The sequence below is a fragment of the Lissotriton vulgaris genome, chromosome 4_1, assembly GCF_964263255.1.
Source record: "Lissotriton vulgaris chromosome 4_1, aLisVul1.2, whole genome shotgun sequence".
Classification (NCBI taxonomy): domain Eukaryota; kingdom Metazoa; phylum Chordata; class Amphibia; order Caudata; family Salamandridae; genus Lissotriton; species Lissotriton vulgaris.
The window spans coordinates 570,121,008-570,147,413 of NC_141691.1; the positions used below are offsets into that span (position 1 = coordinate 570,121,008).

General features: G+C 43.3%; 1 protein-coding gene across 3 annotated transcripts in view; it reads left to right on the top strand.

Moving 5' to 3' along the window:
• The window catches only part of GOLGA4 (golgin A4), an 853,888-nt gene that overhangs the window by 101,614 nt on the left and 725,868 nt on the right, over positions 1-26,406 (top strand). For all 3 annotated transcript variants that reach the window (XM_086964776.1, XM_086964774.1, XM_086964775.1), the window contains exon 2: positions 16,199-16,282. In XM_086964776.1, coding sequence (XP_086820902.1) covers positions 16,199-16,282 — 84 coding nt within the window. The remainder of the gene's footprint in view (positions 1-16,198; positions 16,283-26,406) is intronic.

Here is a 26,406-nt window from a genome sequence, read left to right on the forward strand (position 1 = left end):
ACATTTTGCCTCGTATTAGAAACTTTTGCATTGACCTAATCATAAGTCCTCTGTTTAACCATTAGACCGAGGTGTCCACTGTTAAGGGTTAATGAATGCTATGGAATATATCTGTGTTTTTAGCTGTATAATAAAGTTAATAAGATTTTAACAATCAACTTTACCGTTCCAAAAGAGGTGAAAGAATTTAAGTCCAACGTTCATTTTTTCTCTCTGATTTAGTGTAAAATCGAGGTGAGCCAATACAGTTTTCAGATGTGATAACGCATTTTCATGATTTAGTATGTGTGCAAAGTGTATAGTGAAAATAAACCTTTTCACGCACTGAGCACATGCTGGAATCAGCATTTGAAGTCTTATTCTTTAATAATAGTTGGGTTCTCCCTTATTTTAATCAAACATAAAAAGGTTTTTCCGTCTTTAGAATAGGTCCGTCTATGACCTATGCCAACTGAGACAACTACATGCGAAGATCAACATAACTTCTTGCCTTCATGTAGGGAGTCAATCGTAACACTGTGCAAGGGAAACCTAGATACACCTACCTAATTAGATATGATTTTAAACAAAAGTGAGATATTGGATAACTATGAAGATCACCGAGGGCAACCAAGTAAGGGTGAGAAGATTTGCAGTTTGTTAATTAGAGAGAGCGGAAGAATCCTGGCTGCCGCCCCAGAGGTGGTAAAAAGAGAAATGGTTGGAATAGTATATATGAGTCAAGAGGGTAAAGGAAGGAATAAAAGGTCATGCAGAAGAGGAATGCGAGAAGAGTAGAATAGTTTAGAACCCACTTACTGATAATGAAGTCCCTCAAAGTACAGCTTGCTATGTCTTCACTTCAGAGGATTGGGTGGTTGGTTGTAGCAACAAGAACAGAGCCTCTTCTCTGGCAATTAACCAGTTGAGCCATTTTCTTTCTCTCAGTTGTCGAAATTCTGTGCGCACTGATTGTGTTCCCACATCAATTGGGTTAAAACCCTGATAAACCACTCATTGTGATTTTCTTTTTTCAATCCTCCAACCATAAGATTTCTCTGTTGGTTCACTGATGGCTCACAGGCATTTTCTAAGCATGCTGAGGTCCTTGCTTGGCTCTATGCCTGCTCCTCCAGTGGTTAATTACACAATACAATCGGAGTTCCCTTCACCACAAGCGTTGTGCCAAAAATAGTCCTATTTCACCACTAGGTGGGAAGTGTTGGTCTCTCTACTGCGTAGGCGCTCATAAAGGTATTATTTTCCTTGGTTTTACTTTTATTGCCCATTTTATGGTTCCAGTGATGTTTTGCTGCTTCCTAAATGAGATGACCTCAATTTTATATGTTCCCAAGGGAAACAGTATGGCAATATCTTACTCTTTTGCCTCAGATAAAGCACTACTATGCCTTTACAGAGTGTGTCTCACGGTGCCCATCAATGGAGCCAGAAGACTTAGTCTAATCCACTCTGTCAAGAGAACCTCTCAAGGTTCCTAACTTAATACACTTCACTGCATAATTCCTGCTGCTTGAGGAGTGGGACGCCTAGTCTGTCATGGCACTGATCCAGCGCTCTGATTGGAAAACGGTCTCACAAACACTACCTATCACCTCAATACTCACCATTAATTATTAAACACATATACAGGCCCATATCACCAATGAGACCATTTTTGAGCAACTAAATCAAGTGATTTGATTTATAAACTATTCACTTAATATTTACACTAATATATACAACTGCAGTTTATTTTTCATTATCATAAGTTTAAATCATTTGTTACTTAAAATCAAACCACTAATGGCGAATGGATCAACTGATGGAAACTAGACCATGAATAAACAAGACCAGCTTGTCTTTTCGAATCTAATTTTATTTAATTTATTGTCATAATGAAAGAGCATTTTATGTTTTAGAAACTTTATTTTAAAGCAAATCAGAAAGCAGCATTTTAATCAGGAAATGTAATTAGAACTGACATTCCAAAGCAAGCTCAGAAACATGAAGTATTAGCAAAATAACAGTTTCCATTCCCTGAATCGATTTCCCGGTCTAAATCTCACTTTGCCTAGAAAAGAATAAAACATTAAAAGTCTGCTGTCCTTACATGCGCCAGAAGTCCAACAGCATGACACACCACACAGGAATTGGAAAGTAAGAGTTTTTTCCCTGCTCATGGTGTCATAATTTATACCTTTTTCTCTAGCTAAACTTTCTACATTTTACATTCTTTGGTACGAATCCAAGCTTTTTATTGGCTGTCCCGTGTCAGTCCATGATAAAGTGTTGGGTCATTCGACTCTTGACCAAAATCCAGGCTTCATATAAGCCCTATTGTCTTTCATTTCCACGTTTCTTTCTGCTTCCTTAGAATGTTACTTTTCTTCGAGTTTTCGAACATTCATTTCCTAACCTTGGCAGGCATATCAAAATATTGTCCTTGGCTGGCCTTCGTGAACACGTTCAACACGACAAAGGAATCGCTCTTTAATTTAAAATGACTTTGCAGCAAAACTCTTCTCAGCTGCGCATGTGCAAGAAATCACTCAGGACAAGCTTTCGTGTTCGCAGCTCTGTCAGCCATATTTTCTGCACCAACTTTAGGCCTCACCTTGGAAACTATTATTAAACAAACACAAGACATCAATTAATTAAAGAATTGAGACCCATTCTGTTACCCTCCCCCTTTGCTAATTAACCCCGTTAATTATGTTACCTAGCAAAGCACGAATAGGCAGCATTATATTTACTTCTTCTTTTCGAATGGCAGGAACTCCAAGAGCTTTTATCACAAAAGACATAACATAAGCACATAAAATAAGCACATGCCATTAAATTAAACTGCCGCATTTAATACTGACAAAGACAATAGACAAGGTTAGTTTATTATTTTTCTTTGCGTTTGCAACATAAAGCACATTAGTCCCACGTGTGTTTCATGAATGTATCTTTTAAACTAAGTTGATTAATAATTTCACCACAAAGTTATTAGACTGATTACTATTGTTAGGAAAGATTAACTTCGCAAGTTTGAACAACATTTTGTTCTTTACCTTGCTCCATCAGCACCTAATAAAGCGCAAGTCTTTCTGACCCAGCTAAGCTAGTAGGTTAGTGAGCTGCCATCTCAATCCTTTCCTCCCTCTTTCTTGAATGATTCATGATGGGGGACAGAGTCATAAACGCATCTGACTCATGAGGTTGCACTCACGTATATAACAGGACCATGGCCTCGTCGCCATACCTTTGGTGGTAGCTCAGGCCAGTTTGAGGCATGAATGATGTGTCCGCGAGGCGGAAATGGACTGGAACATAACACAGTATGTGAGTTCTCTGAGAGATACTTCTGCCATGTTTGACACCGGCACGTAATGCTATTTAGCGTTGTCCTTTAATTTGGATATTTATGGAGCATCAGACATGCCTGCTCTCTGCACATATTCCTCAAGACCAAGCTCTTTGACTGAACCGGAGCTGCTTACCCTGACCCCCCGATCACCCCCCAGCACCTTGAGACCCTCATGGGTGAGTTGCGTGCTTGACAGTTCCCTGATTGATTGATTGATGGAGCGAGCGTCCGTCAAAGATGATACTGCTTGAGAAAGTTAATTATGAAGAAGTAGTCACACAAAAATACATCAAAATATTGTTTCCTAAAAATTTTGGTTCACAATTTAACTCAACAAGGTGCTGTGTGCGCAGTGCTAAGAAATGCTTGTGCATTATGTGAATGCATTGGATTGATATGTACAATATTGGTTAATCAGTCTTATTTGATAAAGTCTGTACATCCATTGCTGTCTATTTGTTTTCAACTGGGTAGATTATGGAGTCCATTAAATGTGGCCAGACAGCTGTACTGTCAACATGTCAACCTCAATCTTGGAAAAACCAGAAAAGAGAGAGCTAGAGATGTATTTATTTTCACTTAAATTTTTGGAATTGTATCATATCTTCACTGAATGCTTTATGTCTTCTCAGTATCATTTGTTAACGGAGGAGACATTTTAGTGTTTAAAAGGACACCCAAGATTATGCATTGTGGATCTATAATTGAAAAATCCCAAGTTTTTTAAACATTGTTTTTACATCAGGGCTCGAAAAATCAAAAAAATGGTACTAGTCCTGCAGGACTAGTACCTTAAAAAATGTCCTCGACCTAACTGCAACCTACTTGATCTCCCGTTTGTGAAAGCGGAGCAAATGTGACAAGATAAGAAGATTTAAAGGCATCTTTATTGCTCATTAGCTTTGTGAGCAATAAAAATGCCTTTAAATCTTGTTATTTTGTCACCTTTGCTCCGTTTTCATAGACCGAGGAAAAAAGTTGGTTTGTTTTCCTATTCGCCAGAAAGTGCGAGTAGGACCTAAAAACAGCTTGACCTTGTTAAATTTAGCTCGACTATGCGAGCGGTCGAGTGGAATTTTCGAGACCTGCACATGTATCAAAGCAATGCAGCATTAGGTAAGATACACGAAGGAAAAGAGGGCAATAAAGCATATAGGCTATAACAAATGGATCTAATCATAAATCCAGATATCGATAATTGGATGATAAAATGTGAAGCCAAACCAATATTGTTATCCAATATGGGTTAGAACCGAAGAGGTGGATTGCGTGATCAACATTTCTTTGTCCTATCAGTTTATACCACAAATCAATTACTATCCCACACCTGCCCGAAATGTATGGAGTGGTGTATGCATGCCAAATGCCTTCAAAATTATACACATCCAATACCTCCTGCACCCAAAGTATTGCTATGGGATGGTAAAAGATCCTTCCATTATCTTCATAAATAACCCAGGTAGGGAGGTGTCAGAAAAACTAGAGTTACCTTGCCCAATTTGTGAAAATTGCGATCTTTCACGCCTAACCCTTTGAGCACTTGGCACAGATCTTTTCAAACCTTGGAGAGGTTCTGCGGACTAGAAGTTCGGAAATGATGAACAAATAACACTCTACAGCTCAATGTACAATCAGTGCGTTTCCTTTCAAAACGGTACATACTGTTGTGTGTTAGTGTACCATTAAGTACACGAACACGCTAGTCAAAGTACTCTTTATTTGCTTGAAGGCGCCAAGCTAACACGTCCTCTCTCCAGTTCACCACTGCAGTTCTCACTGCCTTGATGTTTCGTATTTCATATAGAACATCAAGCCATCTAAGAGAAAACATAACACATCTCCCCTTTAATATTTGCAAGAAAAATAACATAGACCAAAAAGACACAATTTAAGCCACTTCAACTAGAGGTGCATCGTACATTTGCTGACATCTCTAAAACGTATCCACTAAATAAACTAATCCTTCCCAAGGAACTCCGTCTCTCCACACACGAATCCTTTAACCACTTGGGAGGTTTCCTTACTCTCAGCGCAAGACTCTCCTCTACATCTTCCTCACTCATTCCAGTGTTCCTCTCTTCTAGGCCATCATTTCTTCCATTCATTCTCAGCTCTCCAACACCATACTCACTCCCTACCACATTGCTGCTGTTCATACCGTTGTCCTTATTTACGATTGCACATGCTCCACCCTCTTCCTCAATTATAATAGTAGAATTTGACTCATTTCTCAAATCTTTGATCCTATTTCTTCTGAATCTAACCAACGATAATCTTGTTACTAGTAATTGTGCTCAAATCTCTCTAATACACCCCAGGACTGTGAGCCACCCTTTTCAGATTCCATACCTTTCCACTGGATGTATGACATTGTAATGCAAACTATTACAATGCATACTTTTACAATGTGGTTGTTACAACGCAACTTCTACTACAACACATGCTATGGCAACGCATGTACCATTACAACGTAAATTACAATGCTAACACCGCCGGGTGCTTACCTCAGGGAAGGTGCTGGCCAGTGAGGCATATGTGTTGTATTGGCATGCGTTGTAATGGCATGCGTTGTAATGGCATGCATTTTGATGGCATGCGTTGAAATGGCATGCGTTGAAATGGCATGCGTTGAAATGGCATGCGTTGAAATGGCATGCGTTGAAATGGCATGCGTTGTAATGGAACTTGTGTTGTATTTGCTGTGTTGCAAATGCATTGCGTTGTAATGAGTGCGTTGTAATGGATGTTTCCCCTTTCTACTGCTCATTGTAACAGCATTGTTAAGAACTTCAATTACTTCCTCAGGTTCGTCAAACTGACTCTGCTTCTTCTTGACATTTCCAGGTTTCTTTGTGTACCCAATCCCCTACAGAAATTTTCACTGGCTTTATCTCATATTTATCATAAAACGTTTTCATCTTCAATTGATGTTCTGCCATTCTTTCCTGCACCATTTCAAGAGACCATCGCTCAACATCAACATGATGTAACCAGTTTGGGTTTAACTTAGACCTAGGATTGCGGCACCCTCATAATCACGAACGGAGACAGCCCAGTGACGTCATTCTTGGTTCCTCTGTATGCCCTAATCTCCTTTTGTAATTGTATCCCCCAATTGCTATCCCAATTGCTATTACTAGCTACGGCAGATTGAATAGCCCCCTTCACAACCCGGTTGATCTCTCAACCATTCCATTTCTGCTAAGGTTGTAAAGGGAAGTAATTTTGGGTTGCACGCCCACATTTTATAGTATTTTTTTTTTGCGTTTGAAAAATTGCACCCCATTATCACATAACACTGTTTTTGGTAAACCTTTAGAAACAAAAACTCCATCAAGAAATTCCAGAACTGAATTGGTATGATCCTTGTTGACCACCTCAACTACTGGCCACCTTGAAAATCAATCAATCAGTGCAGTAATGAATTCTTGCTCTTCACCCACAGGACCCACAAAATCTATTGCAACCATTTCCCAAGGTTGTTTAGGAAATACAATTCATTAATAGGAGGTATCAACGTTTTCAACGATTTGTCAGCAACAGGACAACTGAAACATCTTCTCACAAACCTTTTAACCTCCGCATCAAAATTTGGCCACCAAAACTAACTCTTGGTCAAACTCTTGGTCCGCACAATGCCAAAATGGATTTCATGGCACAACGCAATTATGGATTTCTGTAGTGTCTCTCGCCGTACACTGCTGCACGCCTCACACTGCTGCACGCCTCACACTGCTGCACGCCTCACACTGCTGCAGGCCTCACACTGCTGCACGACACACACTGCTGCACGCCTCACACTGCTGCGGTGAACAACCTTTACAACGAAACGTTTACCACGCAGTGCCTTTACAACGCGGTATTTACAACGCAAACCATTACAAAGCATTGCGCTGGGGGGCGCTCTAGGATAGGGAATAAGTTTAATTTACTATCCAACACCTTCCCTAGTGTCCCCGGGGACTGGTGTTGGAATAGTAAATTAAACTTTTCACTATCCAGCACCTCTAAGCGCTATGCGTTGTAAAGGTTTGCGATGTTAAAACCGCGTTGTAAAGGCATGCGTGGTAAAAGCATGCGTTGTAACGTCATACATCCACTGCTGCACGCCTCACACTGCCGCACGCCTCACACTGCTGCACGCCTCACACTGCTGCACGCCACAAACTGCTGCACGCCACACACTGCTGCACGCCACACACTGCTGCACGCCACACACTGCTGCACGCCACACACGGCTGCACGCCACACACGGCTGCACGCCTCACACGGCTGCACGCCTCACACGGCTGCACGCCTCACACTGCTGCACGCCTCACACTGCTGCACGCCCCACACTGCTGCACGCCCCACACTGCTGCACGCCCCACACTGCTGCACGCCCCACACTGCTGCACGCCCCACACTGCTGCACGCCCCACACTGCTGCACGCCTCACACTGCTGCACGCCCCACACTGCTGCATGCCTCACACTGCTGCACGCCTCACACTGCTGCACGCCTCACACGGCTGCATGCTGCACACTGCCGCCCGCCTAACACTGCTGCCCTCCTCAAAAGACATTGCCATTTACAATGCCATTAGCTCAAACTCCAATAAATCCGAGACCTATTGCATTTCCAATGCTTGTTTTTCTTTTACTGTGAGCGTAACTCTTTTCATATAAAAAGGCAAAGCGATTAACAACAGTATACCGTGCACTCTTGTTACAATACATCTGGAGGTAGAAACCACATTGATTAGCTGTCCTAAATGAGTATGGTGGGAGACCTAGTAAGATACATCGAGAACTGCAATCAGAGTGGAATAAAAGGGGCTGGAACGACAGGAGTGTAACATGGCAAATTGAGCAGCTGATAGGGAGAGGATGTGGTCCGTCTGCTAGACTGCCGACTTTGGTGCTAGAATCTAGGGTTCGAGCCTCCGGTATCGCGTTCACATCCTGTGATTCTGGGCAAATCAGTTAACCTCCCCGTGCTTGAATGCATTGTGTAATGTAAATACGGTGCTCATGTAAAGCACTCCAATACCTTCGGGTCGAGTTCTCACTATATAAATAAGCAACAAAAAAAAACAAAAAAGATGGGAATACTGGAAAGGTGAGAATGAAGAGGGAGGAAAAGAAATGGGCACGGGGAGGAGGGAGGGGAAGGGAGGCTACACTGGGTCGGGTCGCACTTAACAAGAGAGGGGGGGTACCAGCGCTTAACACTTACAACATGCATTGTACCATCAATAGTGTTGATATGGTGCATGGTTCTGGCCAGCGGATCACTTCAGGAAATTGACAGTAAGATTATAGCAAGTTTGGAAATATGTTATTCAGTGTCAGTGCTGAATCCTATTCTATTCCTGTCCAGGTACTTCTTGGCATGGACTGTAGCCAGGGCCAGTGGAATTATGCTGCAGAGGAGAATCAAATTATATAACTGGTTTTATTAAATTATGCAGCAAGTAACTGGCAATTTATGCAGCATAATATCCTGTTACAGGCAAATAATGCAGCATAATATGTGGCATTGTTGTGTGGTCATTCTTATATTTTAACAGACTGATACAAAAAGGATTCCATAGCCATTAAATGCCAGGGTGTCTTAACCAACAAAGCTGGATACGTACTGCAGATCCCTTTAAATATGTTATGCTATATTGATTTGTAAAGCGCACTAATCACAGAGAGGGTATCTAGGTGCTAGGGCAGGTGTGTCGGTGTGAGGTCCCCAAGGTGCTTATACGAAGAGCCACGTCTTCAGCTTCATGCGGAACTCAAGAAGTGAGGAGGAGGCTCTGATGTGTTGAGGGAGGTTGTTCCATGTTTGACGTGCGATGTAGGAGAATGAGCGACCTCCCGCTACATGTTTTCAAATGCATAAATAAAAGGCATTGTCATTTACAAAGCCAATAGCTCCAACTCTCGCAAATGTGGGACAGTTACTTACCGTCTGGCACTCTGTGCTGGAGACTGAGAGCCGGGGCTGCTAATACTCGCAGAGGGCAGGGGCGCTCATAGTCTCATTTGGATAGCGCTGGGCAGCTTCATCCACGCGCTGTTGTATTACAGCTACCCTCTGCATTCCTTACTGTTACGCCTTCCCAGAGCTCAGGGGGTACTATGTGTACCTCTCTGCTCAGGCGGCTGCTGTCACGCTGGCCGTGCTGCCGTAGGAGCGTGTTTTGGTGCGTGCCAAGCTCAAGGACAGTTCAGGCTCCCATTGAAACTCGGAGCCTCAGCGCGTATAGACGGCGTGTCTTCTCTGGCTATCCTCCGCTTACGCCGGGACTGCCGATGTGCACCTTCACGGCGTCTTGTGCGCTCCCACCGCAATTTCAGTTTTGCGCTCTCAGCCAGAATACCTGGCGGCGCTGTTGTGCCATCAAACGATATTCAGGATGGAGCACTCGCACCCCTATGGTAGGTAAAACCGGAGTTTTATATTCAAAATAGTTGAGATACAGTACTAGAGGCATGGATTGTTTGTGCTGTAGCTATAATTGTTTCAGCACTCAAGTCAATATAATATCGGTCATGGGTGTTTTAAAAATCTCAAGCCATTGATACCCACTATGTAGATTTTCCTCTTTTTAATAGTTTAAACCCTTTCTGTGTGTTTGCTGTGATCATCGTGTCATTATTGATTTAAGAAATCTTTAAATGCATAGCAATTTAGTGGGATTAGGGAATTGCATATCCACAGTAAATGTTTTTATGAAATCTCCCTGCTCATTCAGTGCAAACAAGGCATAGCATTTTTTAAATAAAATCCTGTTTTGTAAATTATCGATTACATTCTCATAATTTTTTCATTGTTTATGCTGCTTACTTATTAGCTGACTGTTGGTGTGCTATGTCTTACCATAGATTTAATAGTTGAATACTGGTAATTTTTGGGTTGTACTCGTGCCACTTCCTCTTTCCCATGAGTGTCTGCATTGACCAATTGTGCCATGCACCTGGCCTTTATAAAATTTCATGTACCTCCATGAAATTTTATTGCATTTTTACTGTGAGACCGTCAATATTCCTACATATTGATGCCTTAAAACAAGCTCCTTCCTAAAATCGACTCACAAGATTTTCTCTCTAAATTAGTTCAACATCTTTCTTGAAAGGCGTCTGTATGTATGTATTGCACTTTGTATATATTGCACCTATAAAAAAAAACGCATTTGCAATGCAATAGGTCTCGCAGTTACGCAAGCTTAAGCTATTGACATTGCAAATAACAATACCTTTTATTTTTGTTTTCGTTGTAAAAACATAAATAAAATGTATTGTCATTTACAATGCCAATAGCTTAAACGTGCATAACTGCGAGACCTATTGCATTGCAAATGTTTGTTTAAATGATGTGGTGTTCAAATCACTTTAGGTTACCCAAGGTTGTACTAAAAATGGTGGAGATTTCACCTAACATATTCTGTGCAACATTAGATCCTTCTTCTACAATTTTTACTTGATCAGAACTACTAGGATCCAAGATGATGTGTAACTACCCTTGGTCAAACCATCCAAGAACTGTTGGGGGCCCTTCTTCCCACTTACAATTTAGCTTGTGTGTGTCTGCCCTTAAATCTGACAATAAGCCAACTGTAATGTAAAACAGATTGATTATTTTCTTTCTCCGCTATATTCTTGGGGTTGTATTCTCCTTCCAAAGCTCTTCATTTATGATTGTGTATAGTGATCCAGAATAAGCAGAAAATTTAATTTTTACTCCCCCGCCCCCCCCCCCCCACCCCTCCTCCCCCCCAACACTCGTCCAAAAAACGGGCTTGTTTTTTGTACTATCATCGCTAATGCTCAAAATCCACTCACTTGTTAAATTGATCACCCTGCCATATCTCATCATTAAGAGCACGTTCATCATCATCTTCATCACCCTCGTCCTGCTCTAGAATGCATTCAACATTGTTCTTTATTTCCCTGCAAACTTTAGCGAAATGCCCCACTATACCAGAACTACTGCATTTTTCTCTTAAGGCTGGGTAACTTTTGCTGTAAATGCTCTCTACTATTACATCGATAACATCTATTACCTCCCACTTTGTCCTTATTCAATGTTTTTGTAGAAAGGGAGTTGTGTAATATTGGGTAATAGTTGCCTTAGTGATAGTTGCTTGAACGGTTTCGAATGTTGGGAAGGAGATGAGTTGGTTGGAGCTGAGGATAGCAGCAAGAGCTGCCATTTGTACAAGACATCCTTGAATCATTTTTTGAGGGTGAAGGAGGCATGGAATTTGTGAAAGCTGCATAGGTGTCCACACACCACACGTATAATAACCACAATCAAAAAATAGTGGTGATCAAGTGAAGTCTACAGAAAGAATCTGTATGCTCGACATGAGGTCTGTGAATGGTATGTGACTGTGATCACCATATGTCCCTTGTAGGTCTTTGAGTCTGAAAAATAACCTTTGAAGCTCAGCGGACAAAATGTTTGCCTTTTTGAGAAAATTGTCATCTTCTTTCAGACCTCTGAAGTGTGCCAGATTCCCCAAGGGTTCTCTAAGTTCGGGGTGGGGGGGGGGGGGGGTGGGGGGAGGGAGGTGTTTAAACTTTGCTGTGCAAAGGTCTTGCAATGCATTTTTGTGAGGTTTAACGAAGCGAAGAACAGTGTTGGATTGGTAATGTTCTCTTTTGTATGAGCACAACATTACAGCTTGTTTTGAACTATTCAGTTTAGGGCAGGGCCAGACAGATCTCTGTTTGTTGTGGCCCAGATGAGCTTAAAAAAATAATGGCATTGTAAAACCAGTATTAAGCAGTGTATTACACAGTGATTCCAGCTTTTCCCTCCATCACATTTGTGCTATCTGTGTTCTAGACACATTTTGTTTTGGGGTTAGTTGTAAACCTGTTCAGTAGTTTTTGAGATATTTGCATTACAATAAGGGCAGGCGGGCTTTGAGGGATGAACCAGTTGTTTATTTTATTTTTAATTAGGTGGCAGTTCATAAACCAGGGTCAACTGACCCAAATGTAAAACATTTTTTTTAACAAATAATGTTAAACGTGGGTGCATTTTCTCCATGATCAAGTGATGGACTTCAGACATCCTTACACTTTGCTTGGCAGGCCACAGCTGGAATATTTCTGCTGGTGCTGTGTTTATGCGATGCAGTACTCAATTCCTTACGTGAGAAAACAAATCGGAGGAAATGTAAGAAAACATAGGGTGCTTCACCTGAACCCCCTCAAGGCAAATATTGGTAGGAGTAGGGAGGCACAGGGACCATATAGGGCCCCAAATTTAATTTAAAAAAATATTTGTTCAGCAGTCTGTGAATTCTCGGCTGGGGTTCATGAATTTCAGGACTCTCCAGAATGTCTAACTTTCGGGCAAGTCCTTTTGTCTGCAGATCCTATTCAAAGTACACAGACCAGAAAAAAGAATAACAAAAAAACAATTAGACTACATAGACTTGGGAGAAACCATTGCTTTACACGGCCAAAAGCATGTTTAATAACTGAGGTTACTTTACAGTCTCCATTACATGATCTTCAATAGTATTCTCAAACAATGACTAGAATAGCATGCTCTCTCCTTCCAGTTGGAGTAAGAGGAATAGACGAAGTGAGCGGAATAGATTATGATGTCATGAACACTTTAAATATTTATTTTTAAAGAAAGATGAGCTAGTATGGATCCAGCTTTGGAGCCAAGATCAAGACAGAAATGCTTGATCAACGTTTATTTTCAAATATCACTAGGAAGAACATTCATAAAGCAAGTCAGGGAAGCTTTGCCTTTCTACATTTGAGTAATGCAATGGCGTCCCACCCCACCTATGTATTTGCTAACTGTTTTGTAACATGGGCAAACACTAAAAACTACAAGACCATTCCCTGTGCATTTCAGCCAAGGATGCAAAGACAATGTAATACATTGCTAGCTATCTTCAGACCTTTTAGTGCCTTTGCTGTTATGTCAACAGCAAAGGTTAGTTTGTAAGTGAGATTAAAAGAATGCCTTTTTATGGAGAAGTATGCAGATTTAATTCTTGCTGTCTCTTTCTCATCTAGGCCAATATGTGGTGCGATCCTAAGAATGGAAGGAAAGGGGTTATATGAACTGACCTCGTTTTTCCTTGAGAAATTAGAAGTTCTAGTAAACTCCACTGACCAAAGTGTATCCCACTAGTCCACTGTTCAGGTTGGCACAATTCACCTTTCAATCTTTAAAAAAAGGGAATTTTAAAAAGGGCTTGAGAGATTTATGTATGTCTGTTCGTATATTAAAAAATAAATAGAAATAGTAATGTCTTACGATTCTTGTTTTCTGCATTGACTACTTGTCAGCCCTGTAGTTTGCTGTCTTTTTAGGTATCGCCTACGCAGTGCGCATGCGCTGCCTAGGAGGAGACCTCTTGAAATAGATTTGTTTTTTCACCCAAAAACATGCACGCTTTGCATTGCTTTCAATGGTAACGTGTGCATGTTTGGCAATTCCCTTGAGTGAGCGAGCTTTGGCGGCATCTATTTGTAATGAATATGCAAACAGATGGTCCCCCTGCTCGCTCCCGCAAGGGAAACGCTTTGTGGGGCTGTGTGTGTCTGTTTAGGTCTCGCCTGAGCCAGCGCGGTCGTGTTAATTTGAAACTGAAAGAGAATAATATTGTCAATTCGTTTTCATCTGCTGGTCATTGTTGGTCTGTTGTATCTTTTCCGAGCTAACAAGATGAAACTTTTCAACGGCGAAGGCTGCAGCTCTTTGGCTGAAGTAAATGTTTTCATTCTTTTTTACGCATAGCAATTTTTCATCAGAGCTTTTTTTTCTTGCACTTGTTCCTTCTCTCCACTCAGCTAAATAAACAAACATTGCACTCGGGAGAGCTGTTCACAAGCTGCTTCATTGGCAATTTCAACATGGGGCAGGAGGGTCCGATAAGTTCGTAACACTTCTTAAACAAACATAAGCACACTCCCGGGCCCCACAGAACAGGCCTCATCTACACCAACGGCCTCTCTTCCCTCGGCCACGCTTACTAAATAAACATTAGCGCGGTGTAGTCCCATTGCAATAACAATGGCGGCAGTCCCTGATTCCCAGACACTTCAACTGGACTACCCTCGCCCCGCGCAGCTCCCACACACGCACATCTGTGATTAAGAGACACGGGGAATGTGAACACATTTCAATAAAAAATTGAGAATCGACCTAGCAGTTAGCCGATTGGTTGATGCTGGGGGAAGGGGCGCCTCGAGGGACATAAATAAAGTGTACATTGGCACGGGTAATGCAGCATATGTTCCATTTCTACTGTGTGCTACACGTATGGAGGCTGATTCAGCAAAATAAACTAACAGAACAGACATAGCACCAACTTGAACTTCCAACAACGGCATTATAGGCGTTTTCTATTCCTTCTATTCCTTTTGTGATCCTGAGATAGGAGTCGTCAGGGCAGTGCCAGGCTTAGCACTGAGGATGTGCGATGAGTTATTTTTTTTTCTTCATTGAACACTGACAATATTAGTCTGGCAAGGCTGGGACATGTAATTGTTTGATAATAATAGTAATTGCTTCTAACTTTGCCTAAGGTGCTGCAGGATTTCTTTATCCAGGGAATCATTTTCTCCGCAGCCTGCATCCTTACCTTTCCCTGATGTTGGACTTCATTCATCCAGGGAAGTAAAAGATGCAGCTTGTTTGGGTAACTATGCCCGCAGCCAGGGCTTTACGTGGGAAGAAAAAACTGTGTGTGTGTGGGGGTGTCTCTCGAAGGGGCGTGGCCAATGCAATTAAGTGCGTGGCTTAAAACTTGTAAGCAAACAATCTGTGCTTAACTAGCGTGCCGCCCGACTTGTATTTTGCTGTTTCTGTCAATGCATCCAGATATGGGATACAACAAGTAACATCATACCTACAAATCAGTTGCATAAGATAAATAAGCAGCAACTATGGCTTGTATATATAATATTGAAAAAGCTTCCACTTCAAGCCCTGGTGACACCACGACAATGTTGCTGCTCCTGAGTTTCAAAAAGAGAAGGGAGATCCAGAGAGAAAATGACTCTCTTTGAAGGATTTGCAAGGAATTTCCCTTCCCCCTACAACGCTCACCTGGCATGACGTCATGCCGTAACTTCTCCACTAGTGAGAAGTGAGCATGTGCCTGCTGTAAACTTCAGTCACAGAAAAAACAAGCATTGGCATTGCCAATATGTCTCGCCTTTGGGACCTTATAAGTGTTTAGTTATCCAGCACAATATCCTTGGTGCAACAACATCAAGTGTTGCATGGCTAAACACTTATAAGGTCCCAAAGTCAAGACCCATTGGCTATGCCAATGCTTGTTTTAATATGAATCATCTTCATAGGTTGCTATTCCATGCCTAATATATGTTGTCACAGACCTGGTATCTATTTATTTGTGCACTGAAGTGGAGCAGGCATATAACTGTTACACAGTGTAGGCAGCCCTAACGGGTAACCGGGAAAAGCCAGTTGGGGTGCTTGCAGTTGAGTTTTTTTATTAATTCACATCTGATATCACTTAGCATGTTTGTGGTGTTATCCATTAATTTTTGGGAGACTTGCTGCCTTTTGCAGGTTTGCTCATACAAACCTGAATTTTCCCTATTGGAGAACTAAAAAATGTATTATGTATTTATTACATGCACAGCTTCCTGTGGTGTTAACTATAGAAGGCATAAGAACCCTTCATACATTACATAATTAAAAAAGATAAACTCAGAGGTTGCAAAAATGTCAATAGTCTTCTAGTAGGCTCTCCTTCAGCCATTCAACTGCCAAAATGGATAGTGTTCTGTTTTACCAATATTACTAAATGTGTTTTAAAGTGAATGGTACAAGTTGTATGTCTATCGCCATACTGATTTTTGTTCCTTTCAAATTGAACAGGGTCTTCCTCCAAGTGGAAACAGGAGCCGGACATCATCATTGACAGGGCAGCAAGATGATGGCAGCCCAACCCCAGACAAAGAGGTTTGTTCTAGCCATGGTTCTTTCATTGAGTTGTTAGTGAATAAAAGATATAAAAGAAACGTGGTAAATACAAAATCTTGAATATTAGTCAAACACAAAGCGCTTCCTGAGCCATTCGGTCCATCGGCCACAGTGTAGCTTTATTTTGTTGTGAGTGGAAGAAAGATTGATGGTATGGGCAGGTTTTGTTTTAGGAGTTGAGGCAAATGATTGATACCCAGTCGTTTGTTGAGGAGAGCACCAATTGTAAGGAGGATAGAATCAACTGACCTTTGTTTAATTAACATCTGGCAATGAAGAGCAACCACTATGCAGCATCATTAACTTTGGCACAAAAAAAGGTGTTTCTAGAGCCTTGGTACAATGAAATAAGATCGTGGTGGTGTTTTCACTGGTTTTATTTATTCATATAAATATTTTTTGTTTACATAGCCCTCATAGTGATTCTGTAATTATTGTTCACATAGTCATAAAAAATACTTTTCCTACAGACTTACTAATATTTTTGCCTCAATTGAAGAACGTAAACCAAATGTTTCCAAAACGTATACATGCATATAAATGTGATCCTCTAGTTTTGAGCTAATTGGTAGAACAGGTAAAGGTTTACTCCATCCCAAAGTGACCCAAAATTTCAATTTCTTGTTGAAACTCCAATAGGAAAATTTGTTCTAATACATCAGAAAAATGTTGAATTGATTTACAACAAACTTTTGTGAACAAGAATGTTGCCCGGTCAATCTTGGTGGCCTTTGAGGTGGTAAGCAGGTTGTAGGAAATAAGGATCAAAGGGAAATGCTAAACCTTTCCCTGCCTTGAACCCCCGCAAACGGTTCAACAATTGATGCTTGGCATTGCATTTCAGTGGGTGACTCAAAATGTAAGATATTTTGTAATGAAGCCGACTAATTCATCTGGCATACGTTTCAGGTCTGATATAGCTGTAACTATATGGGAAAACATAGCAAAACAATGCCACTTTTATATTCTGGCTTTCTATTTGTAATGAGGTATATAACGGGAACCATACGAAGCTGTGGCTGAGTTTCCTCATTGAAGAAGTATCTGAGTGCATCCAAAAGCCATCCAACGATCAACTGACTCTGAGTTCTAGTCCCAACCACAAGTAAACATTCTAAGACCCTAGAGCAGAGGTCTTCAATCTGTGGGGCGCGACCCCCAGGGGGGTCGTGGAGTCCTGGGAAGGGGGTCGCAGATTCTGTTGGAGCGTGCAGCAGTTCCTGGCGTCAGGCTGATTGAGGCCGGGTGATCACGGTGGAGGCCTAATTCACGCCTCATTAACAAGTAAAGGTCTTCTGAAGACCTGTGAAGTACTCGGGTGTGCCTTTCTGTGTGTCCCGAAGCTGTTTCAGCCGGGCTCACTTACACGTGCTGGGGAGTGGGGGGGGGGGGGTGTCTGGGGGAGGAGGCTGTAGCCCTTTGAGTTCAATCAATGGACTTCGCTGTGGGGTTTATTTTTATTTTTAACGTTTTATATAGCGCTAGCTTAACCCGTAGGTATCAGAGCGCTTTACAAACACACATAGCAAACAGCAGAAGGACAGTACAGTCATTGGTTCAAGTCCCACATACCTGGCGCCTGTGCAGGAGAAATGTGCCTGAAACTGTTCTTCACCGTGAGGTGTTTATACAGCCTGTCTGCCCCCCCCCCCCAAGCAGGGAAGCACAGAGATGCCCTCCCATGAGAGAGGAAGAAGGAAGAAGACACAGAGAGATACTGACCCCACCCCCATGAGAGAGGCACAGAAAAGGTGGGTGGATGAAGGATGAATGTATGTGTGGATGGAAGGATGAAGGGTGGGTGGGTGGATGGATGGATGGATGGAAGGAAGGATGAAGGATGGATGGGTGGATGTAAGGATGAATAGATGGATGTGTGAAAAGGTGGGTGGATGAATGATGAGTGGATGGATGTAAAGATGAAAGGGTAGATGGATGGATGAAGGATGAATGGATGGATGTGTGAAAAGGTGGGTGGATGAATGATGAGTGGATGGATGTAAAGATGAAAGGGTGGATGGATGGATGAAGGATGGATGGATGTGTGAAAAGGTGGGTGGATGGATGGATGAAAGGGTGGGTGGGTGAATGATGAGTGGATGGATGTAAAGATTAAAGGGTGGATGGATGGATGAAGGATGGATGGATGTGTGAAAAGGTGGGTGGATGGATGGATGAAAGGGTGGGTGGATGAATGATGAGTGGATGGATGTAAAGATGAAAGGGTGGGTGGATGGATGGATGAAGGATGGATGGATGTGTGAAAAGGTGGGTGGATGGATGGATGAAAGGGTGGATGGATGAAGGATGTATGTATGGATGGATGTGTGAAAAGGTGGGGGATGAATGATGGGTGGATGGATGGATGGATGGATGAAAGGGTAGGTGGATGGATGAAGGATGGATGGATGAAAGGGTGGATGGATGAAGGATGTATGTATGGATGGAAGGACAAAAAGGTAGATGGATGAAGGATGGATGTATGGGTGGATAAAAGGTTGCATGGATGAATGATGGATGCATGGATGGATGTGTGAAAAGGTGGGGGGATGAATGATGGGTGGATGGATGGATGAAAGGGTGGGTGGATGAAGGATGGATGTATGGATGAAAGGGTGGATGGATGTATGGATGGAATAATGAAAGGGTGGATGGATGAAGGATGGATAGGTGAAATGGTGGATGTATGGATGGAAGGATGAAAGGGTGGATGGATGAAGGATGGATGTATGGATGGATGGGTAAAAGGTTGCATGGATGAATGATGGATGGATGGATGTGTGAAAAGGTGGGTGGATGAATAGATGGGTGGATAGGTAAAGGATGGACGTATGGATGGAAGGATGAAAGGGTGGATGGATGTGTGAAAGTGTGGGTGGATGAATGATGGATGGATGGATGTGATGAAGTCTAACAGGCGCATTTATGGTTGTCGATAGTTGTTGATGATGAGGAGTACCAGTTTCTAGAATCTTTTGTCGTAAGGGGGTCCTTACGCCTAAAAAGGTTTTACAAGGGGGTCTCGGCATCAAAAAGTTTGAAGACCTCTGCCCTAGAGTGTTGCTACATGATACCACACATCTCCCCCCCCCAACAAACATTGAAGGTTGTATACCCCGAGAGGGGACTGCGACCGTACAGCAGTACAAAGCTACACATGGATATAATAATAATATACAAGAGAAGGAAAAATCAACATAAAACAAAGTTAATTTTAGTCCATGACATAATCGTGCAAAACTTTAGGAATTTTACATGTGTAAAGTCTTACACAAGGGTGGTGGTAAAACAGAGCTTCTCACCAAGGGGTCACCGATGGTTCGTACCCCTGGAAAAATCACACCAATCCTACCAAGATTCGAGCTGCGATAATCATTGAGTTTGACAGCATTTTGGAACAATTTTGTGACTTTGAAAGATAGAGAATACCTGGAGTGTCCAGATTTCTGCGGGTATCACACTTTCACCTTGTCCCCTGTAGGAAGGTGGATATCTGACTATATGGTTACCCCCACTTTTTGCCTGGTGTTTTGCTGGTTTTCGACTTGGTTGTACTGGGACCTTGCTATTCCGGACCCCAGTCTATCTGCTTTCTCTATAAAATGTACTCCATGTACTTTAGGTACATGCCAGATTGGTTACTGGTTCACCATTGTGAGTCCCTGTATAGTGTACTATAGGTACCCAGGGCATAGGTGCACCCTAGGCCTACCTGGGGCTGCAGCATGTATTGTGCCACCCCTGGTTAGCCTTCCAAACTGACACCACAGGTCTGTACTTACAGCCTGGGTAAGGTGGTGTAATCACCCCTTACTTAGATATAGTATATCGATATCTACCTTACATATATATACATAGTAACCTATAAGTCCCGATGGCAGGCCTTGACAATCCTGGAGGCAGAGTGCGTGGTTTTATGTGAGAGGGTGCCCTAACATGAGCTGAGCCCCTCTGCAGCTTTCGGAACCATCTCCTTATAGCTGTTCTATGATATAGCCATACCATATACTCTTAAGTGCATTATAATCCTCGCTGTTAATGCTAACTTTGGTTTGGTTTTATCAAAATATGTCGTGTAAGGTGTCAAACACTTTGGAAGAACAACCCTCCGCCAGTTCTGCGGCGGGGGCAGCATTTCACCCTTCTAGAGGGAGAAGACATGTAGTTACTGGTTTACCCGGTTAAAGTTAAACAGAGCCCGAACATCACAAAAATGGATGCTGCTGCCACAGACACGAGTCTGCCCTCCTGCTGCTGGACAAAATTCTGGCAGGGGAGGCTTGGACAATAGGTTTCCTGTCCAGGGAGGTGCTGGCACCTTCCCAGACAGGCAGGGTGGGTTGCATTCAGTGAATGCTTTTCAGACACTGCCTGGGACACACCAGGTGCTCCATGCATTTCCCAGTTCAAAGCGGTTGCTGGGGCACTCCGCCCCAGCTCTGGCGCAAAACTGGACAAAGGGAAAGGGGTGTAACCACCCCCTCCCCAGGTCCACCCATAGGAGGGACCTTAGAGTTAATCCAACCCCTAAACTTTCTATAAGTATAGAACCCCAGTCCCTAGGACTTTAGATTACCCTGGACGAAACTCTGAAACATATACCCTGGACCTTCAACGTTCCATTTCGACTGGAAGACGGAAGACATCTCCCTCGTGGTCAAGGAGTGACCACCCTGTTCAAACAGGCACCCACAGCAACTTTGCTGGTCAGCATTTTCGAGGCTCCTGCCGGATCCTGAAGAATCTGCGACACAGGACACGGACTTCCAGACATCTCTGACCCAGACCTTCGCTCACAGCAAAGCTGAGACCCGTGGCGGACACGAGAGACGTGGGACCGGAACTCCTGGACATCCTGCATTTTGCAAGCTGCACCTACTTACCGAGGTATCCCGAAGTTGTGCATTAGGGTGCTTGAAGCTCCAGCCCCGAGCTTCATTTGCACCGAAGGTCAGAGGCCCCACTCCATGAGTGTCCCGTGGGCCCGCTTTATGCATTTCCGCTCGACGCGTCTTCGCGGTTCCTGGCCCGTTGGCTAGTGAGCCCCCAAGAAGACCAATCTTGAATCAAACTTGCTTTCCTGGTTGCTCCAGGCTTGCTCCAGCTTCCCTGCAAAGGAGAAGCGCCCCATACCTTGCTGGTCTGCACCGAAGCCAATCTCGACATCCTGAGTGGGTTGCGTTTGCCAAGGCTTGTTGGGTCCATTCCAGATACCGGCACCGCAGTCAACTAGAACCTTCGCGGGACAGCCCGAATCCAGCTCCTGGTCGTCGTCGACGCCTCCTGGACCTCATGGCTGAAGAGACAAACTTCACGTTTTCACCTGAAATCACCCGACATCTGGTGGCATCTTTCTATCGCCGCCCTGGTCACTGGCAAGTGGCCCAGACTCTGTCTCCTCTGCTTTCAGGTTCTGCAGATCTTCGATCCACCCGGACACTTTTCCTCTGGTCGCCTGCAGCACTTCTTCGCAGCTCTCCATTGGAATCGACGACGAAACCCGACACCAAAAGACACCTATGCACCCGGCTTCCATGGGTGAGGTAACACGAGTGCTCTGGTAGTCTCGAGGGTATTGGCCCTCCAAGTGTCTAAGTCTAAAAGGGTTCCATCGTAGTTATCCTAGAAGTATCCTTAAATTGTAAATGTGTAAATTGTTTGTTTCCCATAGAAAGTCAATGGTCAATGGTAGAGGCAAGATGGCGGCGACTTGCGAGGTCGCTGTTAGCAGCTTCCTGACCAGCTCCGATGACCATGCTGACGGGAGGATAAGAGAAACCCTATGACTGTACTGTAGCTGTTCAAATATGATTGGTGCAGTTTACATATCTTCTCTACGCTCCTCGACTGGTCAATGCTGGAGAAAAGTCTAAGAAAAAAAAAATATGTCGACGGCGGCGTGGACAGAGGTACGAGTAGAGGATGCGGCTAGCACAGGAAAAAAACGGCTTTGAGAGTGCAGCTCTCACTCCTCACTTCCCTGATCGGTTTCGCGGTGCTACGGCTCCTGAACGGCATCCGCTCACCTGTAGGTGCTCAGTCCAATCGGCAGCAGTAGGGAAGCATTCAGGACGGCGTCTTCGCTATTGCAATGGCACCGGAGAATGCAGCAGTTATCGCAGCCGCGGCCAAAACTAGAGCCGCAAAACAGGCCCTTCGTGACCGGGAGGTTACGAATAAGTGTGGAGCAGCTGGCCCCGGTAGCGCAGGAAGCAATACAGCGGGGGGGTCGGAAGAGCTGACTCCTACCCCGAAGGTAGCGGGGAAGCCCATTACTCCTACGCCCTCCGTAATTGAAATGTTACGACGTGTTCCAAGCGTGAAAGTTCCCACAACACATCAGAAAGACATAATGGATATTTTGCCAGTACCACCGGGGTCACTGATTTCGGACCCTCAGACCGGAGCACCCGCATCGGAATATTTGGAGAGAGCTGCATCGGATACTTCTCCCGGGCGTGTAGTGGAATGTTCGGGTTCATCTGGCTCATCGAATTCCCCGGAGTTGTTGAGGATTCAAGAGGCTTCGGCAACAACGGGGTTGGGGGCTTCAAACCTTATTACAGCAGCAGGTGACTTCCTGGTGGTACAAGCAGAAAAAGATATGTCCCTTGGGGCCAGTGGCAGTGCAGAGCTCAGTGTGACTTTAAACCTAGCCTCATATGCGCCAGAGACACCGGCAACACTTATTTTATCTCCCTTAAATAACATACAGGGCTCGAATACCCCCCTTACCAGGGATACTGGGATCAGGGTCACTGGGCTAGACATGGATGCACCTATATCCACGTCAATGATAGAAGACGCCAGTGGGGAGAGTTGCAATGCAAGTTTACAGACCGGCTGTAAGAACTCTGGGGATACAGTGCGCCAGGTGTGTACAAAAGAGAGTACAATTGATACAGAAATAAACCACATAAAAAAAGGATACTCTCAGGAGCACACTGCACGGTAATACAATTGAAGCCATAGAAACAGAAATGACTGCAGACCCCACAGACTTTTACTCATTCTCAGAGGATGTTAGTTGCTCTGGGGATACAGAGGGGGAGCTTGAAGAACTGGATGACGACGATGCAGAGTCAGTCATTAGCACGGAAAGTGATCAAGACCTACGTGCTAAGGAGCCACGGGATAGGCGGAAGACAGTATTGAAGAAGAAAAAGAGAGGTCATCATGGGGCAAACGATTTGGCGTGGGATTATACACCAACGATACATGGACTGAACCAAAGTCATTTGCACCCACCCCAGTCATCTCAAATATCTCCCTCTCTCCAAGCAGTACCAGTGGATCAACCAGAACAGCCTGGGGCCACACTGACTCAAGTCATGGATACAGTACTTCAGGCCATCGCATCACATCGCGAAGAGACTTCTAAAGATGGACGTAAGGCACGGGCTGCATTGCAAAAAGTCCAAGGTGTTGTTCGTAAGCTCACTAAAACTGTAGGTACATTCAAGGACCGCATGAACGAGATGGAAGATCGTATAGTCTCAAATGAAAATGAGGCGGTTACGACTCATGAACGAGTGGATGCTCACGAAGCTGAGCTTCAGGACGTGAGATGGAAACTTGAGGACTGCGAAAATCGGCTACGCCGAAACAACTTACGCGTCCTTGGTATCCCCGAAAAGAGCGAAGGGGAGGATTGCCGCTTGTATATTATACAGCTTTTTCGCGACACCCTCCCTGAACACTCCAGCTGGGATTGGAGTTACGAGGTGCAACGGGCCCACAGAGTTCCATTAACACTAAAAACCTCAGCAAAAACAGGGGGATACCCACGAGCAGTCCTAGTGTACTTTGGGAACTTTTAACTTCGGCAAGCCATCTCTGACAAAGTCACACCTGATAATGCCGCAGCAGAGAATAGACCTCTTACTTTGTGCGTCCAGACTTCTGCCACGTTACAGTGGAAAGGAGATGGCGCCTTAGACAGCTAATTAAGCCCTTTCTAGACAAAAAAGCGATGGTGTATCTTAACAATCCAGCCAAGCTGAAAGTTATATTTGGGGGGCAAACAAAGTATTTTACTTCGGAGTTTAAGGCGAAGGAGTACCTAGAGAACTTAAAGTAGTCATAATTACACCTCTATGAACCTAGATCTGGAATGTGGGTAACTACATATAATAACTCAGTTGGATAGGTTAGTATAGACTGAAGTAAACACTAAGGTTTTGAGGGGGATGATATCAATGTTTAAATAATGTATGGACCACATTTCTCCTTTACTCCTTATTGCTGCATTATGGTATTTTTTCTGTATTTTCTTGTATTCATTTTCTTCCTTTTTTTTTCTTTTTTCCTCTCCTTTTTTTTCTTCTTGTTTTCTTTTCATGGTTGCATGGTCATCGTGTATTGGTCCGGCAGCGCTAGCCCATCGCCACAGACTCTTATAGAGTCTAATTGCCTTTTTTTGGGGTGTAAGTGGGGAGGGTTTTGTCGGGGGGTGGGCGGTGGTGGGGACGGGGGGGGGGGAAGTATATAAAATGAGCAAGTCAAAGGGTACAATTAATTCAGTAATGAACACAATAGTTGAGCCAGTAAATAAGGTTCAATGTATGGTAAGCCGCTACTTAAAAAAATTTAACATTTATATACAAGCAAGAAAACAAGCGATCTGGTATAACATTAGGTATGGTCTGATTACCCGAAAAAAACTATGGGGAAGGTAAAACTCGGTTGCTGGAATGTAGCGGGTCTTAACGACAGGGGGAAGAGGGCACAGCTATGTCAAGCAATACACCAAGGCTCATGGGATATTATATGTCTACAGGAGACCAACATTCCAATAGGTGAAATAGATCTGTTAAAAATTCCTGGATTTAACATTCTCGATTCAACTACACAGACATCTAGGACTCGGGGTGTAGTCTTATTAGCAAGGCCCTCCCAGGATAAACCAACGCGGAAAATGGCGGATCCCCATGGTAGGTGGGCTATAGTGCAACTTAATATAGGCATTACCATCTGCTCGATTTACAGGTCAAATCTGGACGACCCGGCTCTATTTATGGATCTAGAACTTGAGCTGGCATCCTGGACTGGTTCTCTTGTAATATGTGGTGATTTTAATAGAACGATGGGCCATTTACAGAGTAGACAAGCACAGCAAACATATTTAGGACGTAAGCCCAAAGTATTTAGGGCAGTGCAGCAATTGATGGCCAGCCACAATTTAAGAGATATCTGGAGCTTGAAAAAATAAAGGGGACCCAGGATATACGTACTTTTCCTACCCTCACAAAAAATACGTACGTATTGATTATATAATGTCAACTACTGACATTGCCTTAAATGCTGTGATAACTAAAGCCCCTCAGACGATATCAGATCATAACGCTCTCTCTGTTGTATTTGATGTTGCAAGCTACAAGAGACCACACTCACAATGGACATTTGATCGCAAGCTTCTTGTTAATCAAGAATATATAACATACATAAGGCTGTGGACTAAGGAGTTCTTTGAATGTAATCAATACAGCGCACCCAGGGTGGTAGTCTGGGACTGTTACAAAGCAGCCCTAAGGGGAGAAACTGTGTCTTTTGTAGCTAAGCGTAAAAAAGATCGTGATAGCTTGATTGAACAGTTAAACACAGAATTAATAAACTTAGAGCATCTACACGCTACCCAGATCCATCTTGGGGAGCAAACTGAAGATATTCTTTGTAAGATTTTAGTCTTAAAAGCTGAGATTAATAGGGATTTATCTCAAAAAGCAGCAGAAATTCTCCAGGTAAATCGGAATAAAATATACGAAACTGGAGAAAATGTGGGGAAACATCTGGCCCTTAAAACTCGCCAGAAGCAATCGCATAATTCCATCCAATCCATTGAATATGGAGGACAGAAACATACCTCCTCGGTAGGCATTGTAGCGGCATTTCAAGACTATTACCAGAAGCTATACCAAAACGAAATAGTTAACACCTAACACTAAAGAGTTCTTGAATAACTGGCTCATTGAAACAGATCTTGAGAAGACTATCGATGAAACAACAAGGGAAGACCTTCAAAAAGAGGTCTCAAGCACTAAGGTAGAATTAGCTTTATTAGAACTCGCTACCGGAAAAGCAGCAGGATCAGACAGAATATCTTT